At 41.0% G+C, this 13,685-nt stretch overlaps 1 protein-coding gene across 1 annotated transcript in view; it reads left to right on the top strand.

The window, feature by feature from the left end:
- Positions 1 to 13,685, top strand: part of SORCS3 (sortilin related VPS10 domain containing receptor 3) — a 613,431-nt gene that overhangs the window by 437,258 nt on the left and 162,488 nt on the right. The window contains exons 6-7 of the mRNA XM_084772036.1: positions 3,957 to 4,021; positions 12,672 to 12,790. Of these exons, the coding sequence (XP_084628162.1) occupies positions 3,957 to 4,021; positions 12,672 to 12,790 (184 nt within the window). The remainder of the gene's footprint in view (positions 1 to 3,956; positions 4,022 to 12,671; positions 12,791 to 13,685) is intronic.

Raw genomic sequence — 13,685 nt, 5'->3', positions numbered from 1 at the left:
CCTAATTCTATTATGTTCCATGGAATTTTGCTTGAATGCATCTTCATTAAAACCAGAAATATAGCATAGTTGAACACAGTTGGTATTCATGACTTGTTTATAGTATGATAGTGATAACATATTCTGGCACACTTTTACTTCACCACCTGATGCTCTGTAGAGATGTGCCAAGAGCTTTCTTCCATGCAGTTTCAGTGAGATGTTTCTATCTCTGCCCTGTTGTAGATACTCAAAGCAGAGAGTATGGTTTGATGTAGGACAATCTGAAAAGGATCTCTGCATTTGGACTTCAACTCTTTTGAGATGAGGGAAAGATGTTCACTTGGAACATGCCTTGGGCTGGTGTATCTTATCTTTAGACCCTATCTCCCTGTCTCTGTTTCCCAGCTGCTATGAACTAAGAACTTCTCTACTGTATTTCTTCCACCATGATGTTGTATTTGTATATGATCCTTTATACCAATGGAGCAAGCTAACAACACATTGAAAGTATAAGTCAAAATCTCCCTTTATGATATTTTTCTTGTCATGTGACAAAAAAGGTGACAAAAAAAGTGTTGCTTTTCTTGTGACCTGTTCTATTCTGAATATTATCCTTGTCCTGGTAGCATCCTCTGTCCTCTGTCCTCTCTCCTCTGTCCTATGTCATCCACAGAAGGAGAAGGACTTTGGATGCTGGAGGTAGAAGAAATCCTAGGATCGTTTAGTCACATGGTTGGCATATCGAGTGGGTGTGCCTCTTCATCCACCTCCCATCGCATACAGCATCCTTGAAGCTCCTCTCATCCATTGCAGACCACTCCATTCTCACAGACATCACAGAGTCAAGACAACTTACAAACATGCTTTCCACCAACTCTTTATCTTTCCCTTCACAAATCTCCACTCCCTGTTCTGCTGTTACTTACATCAACACTCTTTATTTCTATCATTCCTTTCTTATGGAATATCGCCAATATGAGTGACTCTTGATCTGAGTAGTCCAGAAACAGTGTTTGGTGGGACAAGAGACATACACAGAGGATCTCTACAGTGAAGTTTTACATAGAGTTTATATGTGTGGGCAGGGTTATGTTGTGTAGAACCTTGACTTTAGGAGAAGTGTCTGAGTGCAAATCCTACTGTCCCTTAGGATAGGTGCAGCAACTCATGGGAGAAGTTAAGCATTGGGTCAAAGCCACCTGTCTGGCCTAAGCCCATCTCCTGTTGCTTCCTAGCTGAACAGCTGGAGGCAGGTTGCTAAAGCTCCCAATGCCTGACTGTGCCATCTTTAAACAGAGGAAAAAAATTTGTTCTCAACAAGTAGAATTGGCATGAGGATGGGTCAGCACTCCTGCGTAAGATAGTGCCCACCACACGTGAGCTGTCAGTATCTGTGGATTCCTAACCTCATGGAGATTCAGGCACATCACCTAATCTCTCTTATCATCTTCTTTACCATGGAGGAATACTAGATGAATGGTACTTTCCTTGAAAACTCATTTCAATGATTAATTAAGATAATGCTTATGAGTACCAAGCACAGTGCCTGATACTAGGTGCTTTCCGTACTCACTAGCATTTGTCACTGTTATCTCCTGCATTTCCTCACACATTTCCACACAAGCATGAGTTGCTGTCCCACTTTTCCCCACTCCCAATAGACCTCATCAGACATTGCTCACTTGCTTTTCTCTTTGTTTGTTTCATTTGTTGTTGTTGTTGGTTTTTTGTTTGTTTGTTTGTTTTGTTTTGGCTTGTTTTGTTAGCTTACTGTTTACATTGAGTTTCCAGAAGTGGGGCTTGAGACTTTAAGGCTAGGGACCAGGTTGTGTCTGTTTAGTGTCAGTTAATCTTCCAGTGAGATGGTATGTTCCAGAATAACAACCATTCACAGACTTCAAAACAGCCTTACTGTTTCGCACTAGGTGAGAAACTGCAGACACAAGGATCTATTTTTTCTGCCTTGGAAAGTCCGGGCAACAATTAAGTGTGTCTAGTAATGGCAGGGGGTTTCCACTAGGGGTGTCTCCCTCAATAGATAGTGTCTCTCCCCACCACCAGGAGATAGTTCACAAAATCTAGACTCACTTTTTGGTTGTTATAATTGCAAAGAATCTGCTATATCTGGATGCTAGAAATGCCGTAAACAGTCTGCAATGCGCAGCATAGACCCTGCAACGGAGAACTACTTAGTCTATGTGTCAACTGTGGCAAGTTGAGAACCCCAAGATTAATGCTGACATGATGGCAAGCATGGGCCTGGGGGTCACAGCTAAGGTGTGCCGACGAAAGGGGGGTGAGAGGTTTTCCAGCATTGTGACACACGGAAGTCCTTTGGGTGCTCCCACCCTCATTGATTCTGGCTTCCCAGATCTAGGCAGGAAACCCCGGACACCTGTCGGTTTCTGACTGAGGTGCTCTTGAGCTGCCCTTTCGTTTCACCACTGAGGCCAGGGAGCTGCTAGAACAAAGAAGGACCTGTTGTGTAAACGGATATCCTATGTGATCTGAGTTGAGTATGTTCTCCATGCCTCAGTTTCTCCTCCAGCCAAGTAATGCATAGTAATACCTGCTCTGCTTATGGTTGAGAGTCTCTGTTAGGATCAAATGAGATAAGTTAAACAACAAATAAGATATCAACAACCATTAGGGAAAATAGGCATTAAGGTAACACTTCAGTTGTTTAGCTCTTTGCGGGGGGGGGGGGGGGGGGGAGAAATATCTTATGGAAATAAATGTTTCAGGTAATGGAAGTGTGGTCTTCTGAGACATGATCATTTTATTTTTAATCAACAGAAACAAGTTAATTTTATTTAATTTATATCATTTGCAACCCTGGTGTCCTAATCTAACAACACTGGCATAAAGGCCCATGCTTCCTTTTCACTATGTCTTTGGTCCTTCATATAGCTGTCAGGAATTTAATCTATCTGTACTAGAGTAGTGCTCCAGGGCAGCTGGAAAACACAAAGACTTGTGATGTGGAGGTGGAGCTTTGAGTTTTCTGTCTGTTTGCCATGTTTTCACCTACTATCTCGGCATCAGCCACTGAGATGAGATAGTAAGCCAGTATATCAATGTTCTTAATTTGCTTTTCTTACATGCTAAAGCCTACAACATTAGAAAAACAGGTGTCAAGATAGGTTAAACTGGGGGTCACTGGGCTATGACAGAATACATCCATTGGCAACATCACTGGGTCTATTCCTAGAACTGCCACCTGTGCTGGGAACAGCCTACAAATCCTATGAGTGCCTCCTGCTGGCCTGGATGTCTAAGGTCGGAAGCAGTTGCTCAGGTGTCCCAGAAGGATATGTAAAGAGCTTCTGTACAGACTCTGAGCTTACTGACAAGAGCATGTCAGGTTTCTTTCAACATAGAAACCAGGAGAATTTTGTCCTAGTCATTGTATTTTAGGTGCTTGCAGCTAAAATACAAAAGGAGGAAAGAATAGAAATGCTCAGGTGGTGGGGATTGGGGGTGGGGGAAGGCAGACCCTGAAGCCAACAGAATAGGGTAGGAAGAATAGGGAGGGTTCTAGGTGTAAGACAGAAGTAGAACAGTACTGTGGCTGTTCAGGGCATCAGAGGTGGAAGGTGCAGCTCAACGACAGAATGCCCACCTATTCTGAGCATGCGCACAGGGCTCTAGTTTCAATTCATGACTGAGAAGACAGATGAAGGATAATGGGGAAGGGAGGCTCAAGAAAAATCTCTTAAAGCTACAAGGACAGAGATCCAGGCTAGCACTCTTACGTCACATACTGTATGTCATTTCTTGCGACCGTTGCAGGTGGCAGTCCCTAAAACCAACCATGGTTCTGTGGCTACCAATGGCTGTACTCTGTCAGCCCCAGCATGCAGGATGGACCTGCTTAAGAGCATAGATTGCTGAGTAGCAGCCCAGGTGTGTATAGCACTCCGCTGCCTACTGTGCCTGTCCTTACTCAACCCGTCTCTCCCTTCCTTCCCCAGGTCGGTGTCCGGATTGGATAAGGAGGCAGACCTGGTGCACATGGAAGTGAGGACAGCAGATGGATGTGAGTGCTGCCTCCAGTCAGACTATGCCCAGAGATCTGCCTGAGGTCTTTCTCCAACCCTGATTTGCATTTTAATGGCTTGGGAAGATGAAAAGCCTCAAGCTCCAGTACTGCCATATCCATCCTTATTCCCTGAGTTGGGAAAGAGACTTCTGCTCCCAAGGGAGGTGTTTATTGAAATAAACCCTCAGGAATGAGTTTTCTGGGGGTGTGAGTGACTGTGATGTATTTTGCTGCTCCTGTTAGTAATTTCCTTAGCATTTTTGGTGTAATTCAAACACTGGACCCCATAGCTCATTGGGCATTTTATGTTCACATGGTAAATCGCAGGGACCACTTGCTTTAACAAGCGATTTAGATAGGCATCTCAGAAAAATATAACAGCATTTATTTGCAAAAAATTTCTTTATCTATTGGGCAGAATTTTAAAGATGACCGACTATGTGTCAGGTTTTGCTCTTGACCTCAGAGGTGATAAGTCATACTATTCACGCAAACAAGAGGGTCTGTTCTAACACTGGAACCTCAAGAGTTCAGATATAGAACCTTTGAGGTTTTTCCTAATTTATTTGCTGAGAATTTCATATAAGCATACAATATAATATTATATCTATCCCCAATTCTGACTTGAAGTCCCTCAGTGTCCCTCTCAACAACCCCCTCCTGACTTATTTTTAAAACTCACCACGTCAATTTTAATACTGCTCATATATCCACGTATGTGACCATCCCCTAAAGCATGGGTGATCTACCAGTGACCCCACCCCAAAGAATGATTTCCTTCCCCAAGCAGCTGTCAGCTGTCAGTAACTCCTCAACTGAGAGTGGAGCCTTGTGAACTCCCCAGCCCCACTGGAAGAGGAGCAGAAAGAACTTGAGACCTTAAGGACAGGAAAGAGTGTTGTGGAATGCTGTCTTCAATACTAGCATCGCTGTTTGCACTCGTGCAATCACGGGGGTGTAGTAGCATTCACTAGACCTGAAAAAGATCCAGACAGACAAACTACAACTGTCTTCATAATTTATGTGGCTACATATAACTCACACTGAATTTATGTCAAGCCAATTGTTACAACAGTAGTAGCGTTTGAGGCTAGAGATATGGTTGAGTAGTTATGAGTGCTGGCTCCTCTTCCAGAAGACCAGAGTTTGACTCACAACACCCATACGGCAGCTCATAACTGTCTGTAACTCCATTTTCAGGAGATCAAAATTCATCTTCTAGCCTCTATGGCCATTCCACACATATGGTACATATACATGTATAAAATAAAATAAATAAATCTGAAAAAGCCTTTATAGAAACTGTAATACTTAAGCTCTCAGAATATAACATATTTTAATGCTGTATTTCCAAAGGAAAAATAAAGTCTAGTTAGATGAAAATATATTTTATCCTAATATATAGACTCTTCTACATCGGAAAGAGACACAAACAATGTAATAGAAACACAACAGAACATGCCTCTGCTTGTGAGCTGGATCCAGGGTTCTAGTGCCTTCTTGGAAGAACAGGGGAAAAAATAATGATAACTTTCTGTGTTGCAATTTCCTCTCTGTTTCCTATTCACCTCGGTGGATTCTGAGTTGACCAGTAAGCAGTGGAATGTTTTAGAATCCATGCAAAGTACACGTAAGCATGTCCCACTTTGGCCTGCTGTATGTCCAGAATAAATTAAGAAAAACTGAATGTGCTTCTTGCCTCATTTAGAAATCAGTTGACCTTGGACAGTGTTCTTAGCCTTGCTGTGATATTTCATCTATTGCTTTAAATAGTTTAAATCAATTTGTTAACAAAGATCTTATTGTTGAGCAAAATTGACAGTAAGGCAGAATTCAGTGCAGCAGCAAGCCAAACAACAAACCCAGCAATGACACAGATGGCTTCATGTCATACTGAGCTCTTCCTCACTGATAATTACCAAGGACAAACCAGAAGGGGGTTTTGTGGGGACTATGGCAAGTCAAACTGGACACTGTCAAACATTTTTCACTTTCATAACATTCCTGGACTCTCCAGAATCTAAACTCATACTCCATAGGCCACCATCTCTTGTCTTCATGCCATTATTAAGCCTCACTGGTCAATAAAGCTTAAGTCATTGTAAACCTCAGTAATACTTTATTTTTAAGCTCATGAAAAATTTAAGAGTTTAAAAGTAAAACTCCTGGGTCAGGCAAGCTGTAGAGCCCAGCAGCTGCTTGGAGGAGGAGAAATGAAAGATGACAAATGCTTCAGGCAGCCATATGGTGAGGAGAGAGGCTTTAGGGACTACACTAGAGGGTCTCACAGTGGCCCATAGGGACTACACTAAGGGGGTCTCATGGTAACTCATAGAGATTACACAAGGGGACCTCACAGTGGTTCATAGGGACTACACTAGGAGGAAAGGATTCTGAAAAACAAAAGTACAGTCTCCCATTAAACACAAAATGCCTCTTCCCATCCCTTTAGCATGGCTTAAGGTGAGGTTACCTTTCTAGGTGTGGTTCCTGATGCAGGTGATTGACCTGGTTCAACCGGAATATTAGGTCTCACCCACGCTAAAGATTCTATTCTATTGACCAGATTTTTTTCCTTAATGGGGTTTTATTGCTACTCTAACATTCCTTCATGCGAAGAGGTAACCCTAACTGATGTTGTAGAATTGGGGTGATAATCTATCTGTCTTTTTCCAGCTGGGGGAAACATTGGGTTAGGCAGTTGGGCCACTCCTCCAATGCACCTATCTAAAAGACCGCAAAGAGCATCCATTTCATCTGTATAGCATCTAGGCATAGGAAGGAAAGGATTTTCTTTGACTTGTGCCTGGAAGGATACACGGAGAATTAAAGACAGGGATTACTAGCTCAGTCCTTCTTAACAGCATTCCATGCAGACATAAGTAATCAAATGTCTGGGCTAACTAATGTCAGATTATTGGTCCACCAGACTAAAGTCCAAATCCTAGGAATATAGATCACTGACTCTTACAATATCTCAGCTTATAGGTCTACCACTCTCTAGAAACTCAGAGGCCAATATGGAGGCAAGAAGGAACTTAGTCACTGGGTCTGCAGACCAAGGGCCTTTGGTTCAGTCAGAGCAAGCACAGTGAAACTCTACTTTACATACTGAAAGAGTACAGGGTTTCCTTTGTTTCAAAATACGTCAGAACTGTTTTTAAGAAGTTGAATCATTTTCTAAGTTGTCAACATATGATACCATGCCTGGGTCTGAACTGGAGTTTAGGTTTTTGTTTTCCTTCTGTCTTCTGAATATGCCATATTTAGGACCACAAACTCTTATCAAAATCCCTCAGATTCAGGCCTCAGCTCTGTCATTAGCCTAAAGTCTCAGCTGTGGGATGTAGGGAACTCTTTCAATTAGCTGGCAATTCAATGAAGACATTTATAGTCTGGGGATGATAATGATGATGTATTGAGCGTTAGAACTCTTATTGTATTATTGCAAGATCTAATAATTAATGCACATGGTCTGAAAATATTTGCCAACTGAGAATGAGCATGTCTGAATTCTGTTCTTGTCGTTTTAATCACCACGATCACCACTATCATCACCTCCTCACTTCTCATCACCACCATCATCATGAGGACCATCATCAGCACCACCGTCATCAGCGCCATCCCCACCATCATGTAATCATCATATTCCTGCATAGATTATTTCATGTGAATTAGAAATAGCTCTCAGTGAAGTCAGTCAAGGTTGCCATGATGTTTGAATGCTTGTAACTTTGCCAGATTGTCTTATGTGCCATAAGAAGGCAGAGATTGCTGGAATTTTCCGATATCAGAAGTTTCACTAAAGCTTCAATCTTAAGACCAATAGAAAGGATGAGGACTACGAGGTTTTGTTTGGTGTTAATATCCACCATGTTTCTAGTGTTAAATTAGGCCTTTCCATCAATGTCACATCCTTTGATTTTCACTTTATTGTAAATAGGTTAGCCCCACTTTCGAGTCAAGGACAAATAGGATTAGAAAAGCTAAAGAAGTTTTTTAGAGTCCCCTTGAATCTGCTTGTTTTTATGTGTTTGAATTTGAGAGTAATATTGTTATTTAAAATAAACAGCTCCTGGGTATTTCTCAAGAACATACCCGAAGAGCTGAATTTGCTTTTTGCTCAAAATTTTAATTCACTTTTCAACTTCTGACAATACGTGTATTACCCAGAGGGATGGAAGTTGAGCGAATCATGGAAAGTTCTTTTCTCTGAGGTGGCAAGAGGCCGGGTGTCTATGAAGTTTGAATATTTAGTAATCTCAAAGGCAAAGTGTTATCACAAGTCACTATATAATTCAGCATAACAAAAATCTATAGGCTTTTAATAGAATCCAATTCTGTTTAAGTACTTCTTATTGTGCTTTTTTTTTTTTTTTATAAAGCCAGCCAAAGAGAAAAGATGCTTAAAGCCATAGTTCTGCCAGTATGAGGGAGGTAGACTGTACTGTGGTATTTGTCAGTATAGATTCAGCTTGCTTCCCTTGCTGAATATGGCAAATTGAAAGCTACCTCTTTGATCCTGTACAGCTCCTGGCAAGTAGTGCAGCACCCTCAGAAAGAAATAAGCCTCTGAGGGTGTTAGACTGATTCTGTGTCTAAATTCCTGGATGCTTGTGCACAAATCCCAAGGCGCATTCATTTGAGAATATGCTGTCTCTGTCATTGGCCTGGGAATCACTTGAGAAACAAACTCCTGTTTTCTGCTTCCCAGAATAGCATCGAATGTCTGACACCTGCAGCTTCCTGTGTACTATGGTTGAACACAAAAGAAATGAGACGGTGCCTCTAAGGCAGCCCTTCATGCCACGTGAAACTAGTGTTCTGTAGGTGAGGATGCTTGGAGGCTGTCTCAGCCTTGAATAGGATAGCATCCTGCTATGGTACAGCTACTTGGAAACTGGGCCAGATATCCAGAGGTACCAAGCGGATCCTCCTATCCACTCCTATTCACAGTCCAAAGGACATATTCTTTGACTGTGACTTTTAGTTTTGTAAATGGAGCAGTCACCACACCTGCTCTTAAAAATGAACGACAAAGGTCTTTTGCATTTAGAAACTTGTTAATCATAAGTATTCACCATTTCAAAAAATTACTAGCTGGGCTTCTATAGGGGTATCTAAATGAAGTCTATATGAGTTGTGACTCTAGGTTTTCTTTTTGCTTGGGGATGTTTCAAATAAAGAACAGAAAACTCAATCTCAGTAATAATGGTGACATACAGGCAGTCACCCAGCAGTTTGGCTGTGTGGGTCAGAGGTATTGGTTCCATTCAAGCCCAAGTGACATTTTTGTTGTTTGTTTTCTGTTTTGTTTTGTTTTTTAGTTTTCCAGGATTCCCTCTTTACTTAGTGTAGTTTCTCGTCTGCAGGCTAACCTCAAAAGTCATGTCCCTCTTTTTTTCTCATTTAGTTTTTTTTTTTTCTCAGGCAGGATCTTTTCTTTGTGCATATCCCTGGCACTTAAAAGGTGTCCACAGCAGTAAGAACTCAGGATACGACTTTACCCATCAACTTAAACTTTTCATTCCTCACAGTGAATCGAGAATCATTTGCTACTAATTGAGCACAGGAGGGATGGTCTTAGCTAAGCACCTTTCCTTTGTCTCAATACTTGAAACTGTATTCAACAACATGCTAAGCGCCTTTCCTTTGTCTAAATACTTGAAACTGTATTCAACAACATGCTAATCAGTCCCATACATGATATAGTGGGTCTGGATGACAATCTTACATTGTCCCCCCAATCCCAGATGAGATCTGTCATTACATCGAACACAAGTCAAGCCCAGGACTTGAACTGCCCTGCCCTCAAGTGCCACACTATGATCCATTGAGTGAGTCTCTTCCTGTGGCTGGTATCTGGTGTTAACGAAATCAAACAAGCAAAAAGAGGCCAGGTTTTTAGCAGCTTGTTTGGGTCTTTTAACATCTACGATAAATATTATTCTGGGTTTCATCGTAGAACTTTTACAGTTGATCATATTTATCTTCGTGTGGAGAGACTGTCACTATGCCTCCAGCTTGAGTCCTGTTAGAAATACGAAGCCTGAAACAAATAGTGTTTCCTGCTCACCCTTGACACCCGAAGGTTCTCCTGCAACCCTCAGCCATTTCTGCTTGGTAGTATGGCCTGCCCAATATTTCACTATTCCCTCCCGCTGAGTGCTCATCAGGCAGTAGGTACAATGGAGCTCCTTATTGTATCTCTGAGTTTTGGACAATCAAAGCATTAAGATTTCCAGTACACGCGTCTGGCTAAAGACTGCAAGGTCTCTGAATGTTAAGTGGATTTCAGCAACTCATTTTAGTGCTGGTGTCCTGTTCAGTTGAACCTGTCATCCCAGGCTGCACAGCGGCAAGCAGAGTCAGAGCCAAGAAGCAGGATGAATTTGGCACTGTCTCCTACTTGTCACGGGCCAAGGTTTGGGTAGGTGTTGATTTTTGTTTGGGGTGGCCTTGAAAAGACTTGATTCTTCTTTCAGAGTGTTCAAATGCAGAGAAAGCATGGTAAATAGCCAGAGAAGAATGAGCCTTTGGATGAGTCTAAGCAAGTGTCTCTCCCACGTGCACCTTTGCTTACCAGTGTGATGAGCTTTCTGAGACACTGGCTGACAAGGACATGGGTTGTCCTGTTGGTTTTGTGATTTCTTTACATGTGTTTACTGCAACTTTGGCTGCATTTTTGTGTTTTATTCAAAGAGCAAGTTAGTAAGGTCACACATATCCAAACATATCTGTGCTGGGCAGGCACTGTGCTCCAAAGCACAGCCTGGGATGCCTGCCTTCCCCTCTCTTCTCAGCCAGAAGTGGAAAGCCTGGCCACTCCTGGCTTCATCAATGAACAAAAACAAAAGAAAGGAGAGACTCAATTCATACTCAGAAGCCCTGAGAAGACTCACCTTACTGCACAGTCAGGGTCTGGGGGTTAAAAACATCTGTCTCCCCCGTAAGGCAGACCAGGATAAATGAAAGAGCTCATGGTGGATGTAAGTCATTCTTGGGTCTCCTTTGGACTGTGGTCTTGTTTGCTTAGCCACACAGTGCTGTTCTGTACTACATGTGAAATTTAAATTGCCTGTAAAAATTTAAAAATCAGAATATTTTGCATTAAAAATAAGAGACAGTTAGCATTGTTTAGAAATCCAGAAGGCCTTACACCAGCTTGCCTATAATGAATGAGAGCCAATTATTGTGAGAAAGGGTCTCACCCATCATGGCTCACAACCATCTATGATTAGACCTGGTGCCCTCATCTGGAGGGCAGGCACACAAACAGACCAAATACATAATACTGTATACATAATAAATAAATAAGTAAATCATTTAAAAAAAGACCTAGGGCAGCCTTGGACTTACGATGTTCCTGCCTCAACTGCCTGAATATGGTTATATGACTAAACCATCAAGCCAGGATATGCATATGGTTTGTTGATACTTTTTTAAAGCCCCCTTTTGCTATTTTAACATTAATGGGAAATTAAGTATGAAGAAAAAAATAAGCTTCTCAACTTATAGCTTTAAAGAAATCTACTTTCCATTTTTACTATTTATTTTTAAACTCCATAAAATGACCATTAACCATGTTTAAGGCAATTTACAGCATGATTTCTTACAGAGACTTGTAGTTTTTCATGAAGGAGCAAGAAATCAAATACATTGTTTTCCAGAGTGACTCTGTAGTCCTAAGCAGATGCATTTAAGAGCCAGAGACTTTGTGGTTGTTCAGCTACAACTGTAACTGTAAAGGCGGATTTTTTTTTTTTACAAATAATTGTACAAGTTTTATATAAGTAGTAAGTGAATGTAGATTTTTTACAAATAATTATACAAGTTTTATATAAGTAGTGAGTGAATATATTCTCATTGAAAACATAATAAAAATGAATATTATGCAAAAACTACAGGCAGTAATACAATATTATACAATAACTTAAGTCCGTCTTAGTCCCAAAGTAATCATATCTAATCTTTATATGAGACCTTTAAAATTTTATTCTGTAATTGTAGCACAAATTTATGTATATTAAGACAAAGTTTTAAGTCATAAACTGAGCCATACTTGTACACAGTGGAAACTATATTTTCAAAACATGGTAAAACAATGCATTATGGTCAGTCTGTTGATGCATATGTATCTATAAAATCTTATAATAACAGTGTGCTACTCTGTCACATGTGTATGTCTTAGTTGTTTCAAATGTTTCTTAACCCATAGACACTTAGCTCATTTTTAGTCTTCAATTGCTGTGAATAATGTCACAATGAGCATTTGCATTTTTCTTCTTTGTGAAAATTTGTGAGTCTTTGTGTAGAAACATTCCTTGAGTTAAAATGACTGGTACAAAATATGTGCATGTAAACTTCTGATAGCTTCCTAAAATGTGTCCTTCCAAAGGCTAAATGGATTTATTCTTTTGCCAGTAGTAAATGAGATTAACTCTTTCTCCACTCTCTTGACCAGCCTAGGTATTACCCCCATTTGGGGATAGTGACTTCAATTTCTGTGCACAAGAAAGTAAAGTGTCATTGTTATCTAAAAAATATTAATCTGTGATTTCCCCAGGATGCCGAACTTCGTGTGCTGCAAGGGTGTTTGCTGGTCATTTGCCCCACTACTAAATGCCACCCTGCCCGTCTCTTTCAGATGCCCACTACCTCACCTGCAGGATCCAGGAATGTGCTGAGACAACCAGGAGTGGCCCCTTTGCCCGCTCCATTGACGTCAGCTCCTTGGTTGTCCAGGATGAGTACATCTTCATTCAGGTAAGTGTTGTGAGCACAGTCAACAGTCACAAGAGAGACAAGTGAGGCTGGCTGCCTGCTACAAACAAGGCTGCTGTTCCTGGGAATGTGAAGACGTGGGACAGTGACACTGTCCTTCACTCACTTCGTGGTTCCAGGCCCTGGGGATATGCCAGGCTTCTGGTGCGCTATGAAGGTTTTACGGGTCAGTGTTCTGTCCTGGGGATTTTACTTATCTGGGGAGTTCTTCAGTCGGATTGCCATTTCAGGATAACAGAGCTGTCTTGAAATGATTAGGCTGGGGTTTGAGGTTATTTAAAGTCAAATGTCTAATGGGCTTTGACTTTAAGTAATTTATCAAAGCCATGTTCTATTTCTGTCCAAAGTGGCTTGTCTAACTTGGAAGTGAAATCCTGCAACGAATTAGGCATTGCCAGGATTCGCTCTCTGGAAAGGGCTAAAACTTACTAAATTGTCCCTTCCCTTTCCAGCTCTGATTACTTTTTAGAATGTCCAACTCTCAAGTCCTTTCCTTCAAGAAATTGACTGTTAGAGGAAACTAAATGAAATCTTTATGTATTGAGTTTGCAGTGTCTACTTTGCAGTTCAAGGAGATCCAAAGTAAAGAGAAAATGTGGAAAAGTAAAGAGCAAATACTCCCAAGGAAGAGAGAGAGAGAGAGAGAGAGAGAGAGAGAGAGAGAGAGAGAGAGAGAATAGATCATAGATAATAGATGATAGATAGATAGATACATAGATAGATAGATACATACATACATACATACATACATACATACATAAACAGACAGGCAGATAGGCAGAGAGACAGGTAGGTAGATAGGTAAGTAGATAAATAGGTGGCTATAGATAAATTATAGATAGATGATAGATTGATTTATCAAGCTTAATATTTGATG

The sequence above is a fragment of the Acomys minous genome, assembly GCF_964271855.1.
Source record: "Acomys minous genome assembly, chromosome: 2".
NCBI classification, from domain to species: domain Eukaryota; kingdom Metazoa; phylum Chordata; class Mammalia; order Rodentia; family Muridae; genus Acomys; species Acomys minous.
Note: the sequence above shows the minus strand (reverse complement) of the source record. Positions and strands in the feature narration are given on the sequence as shown.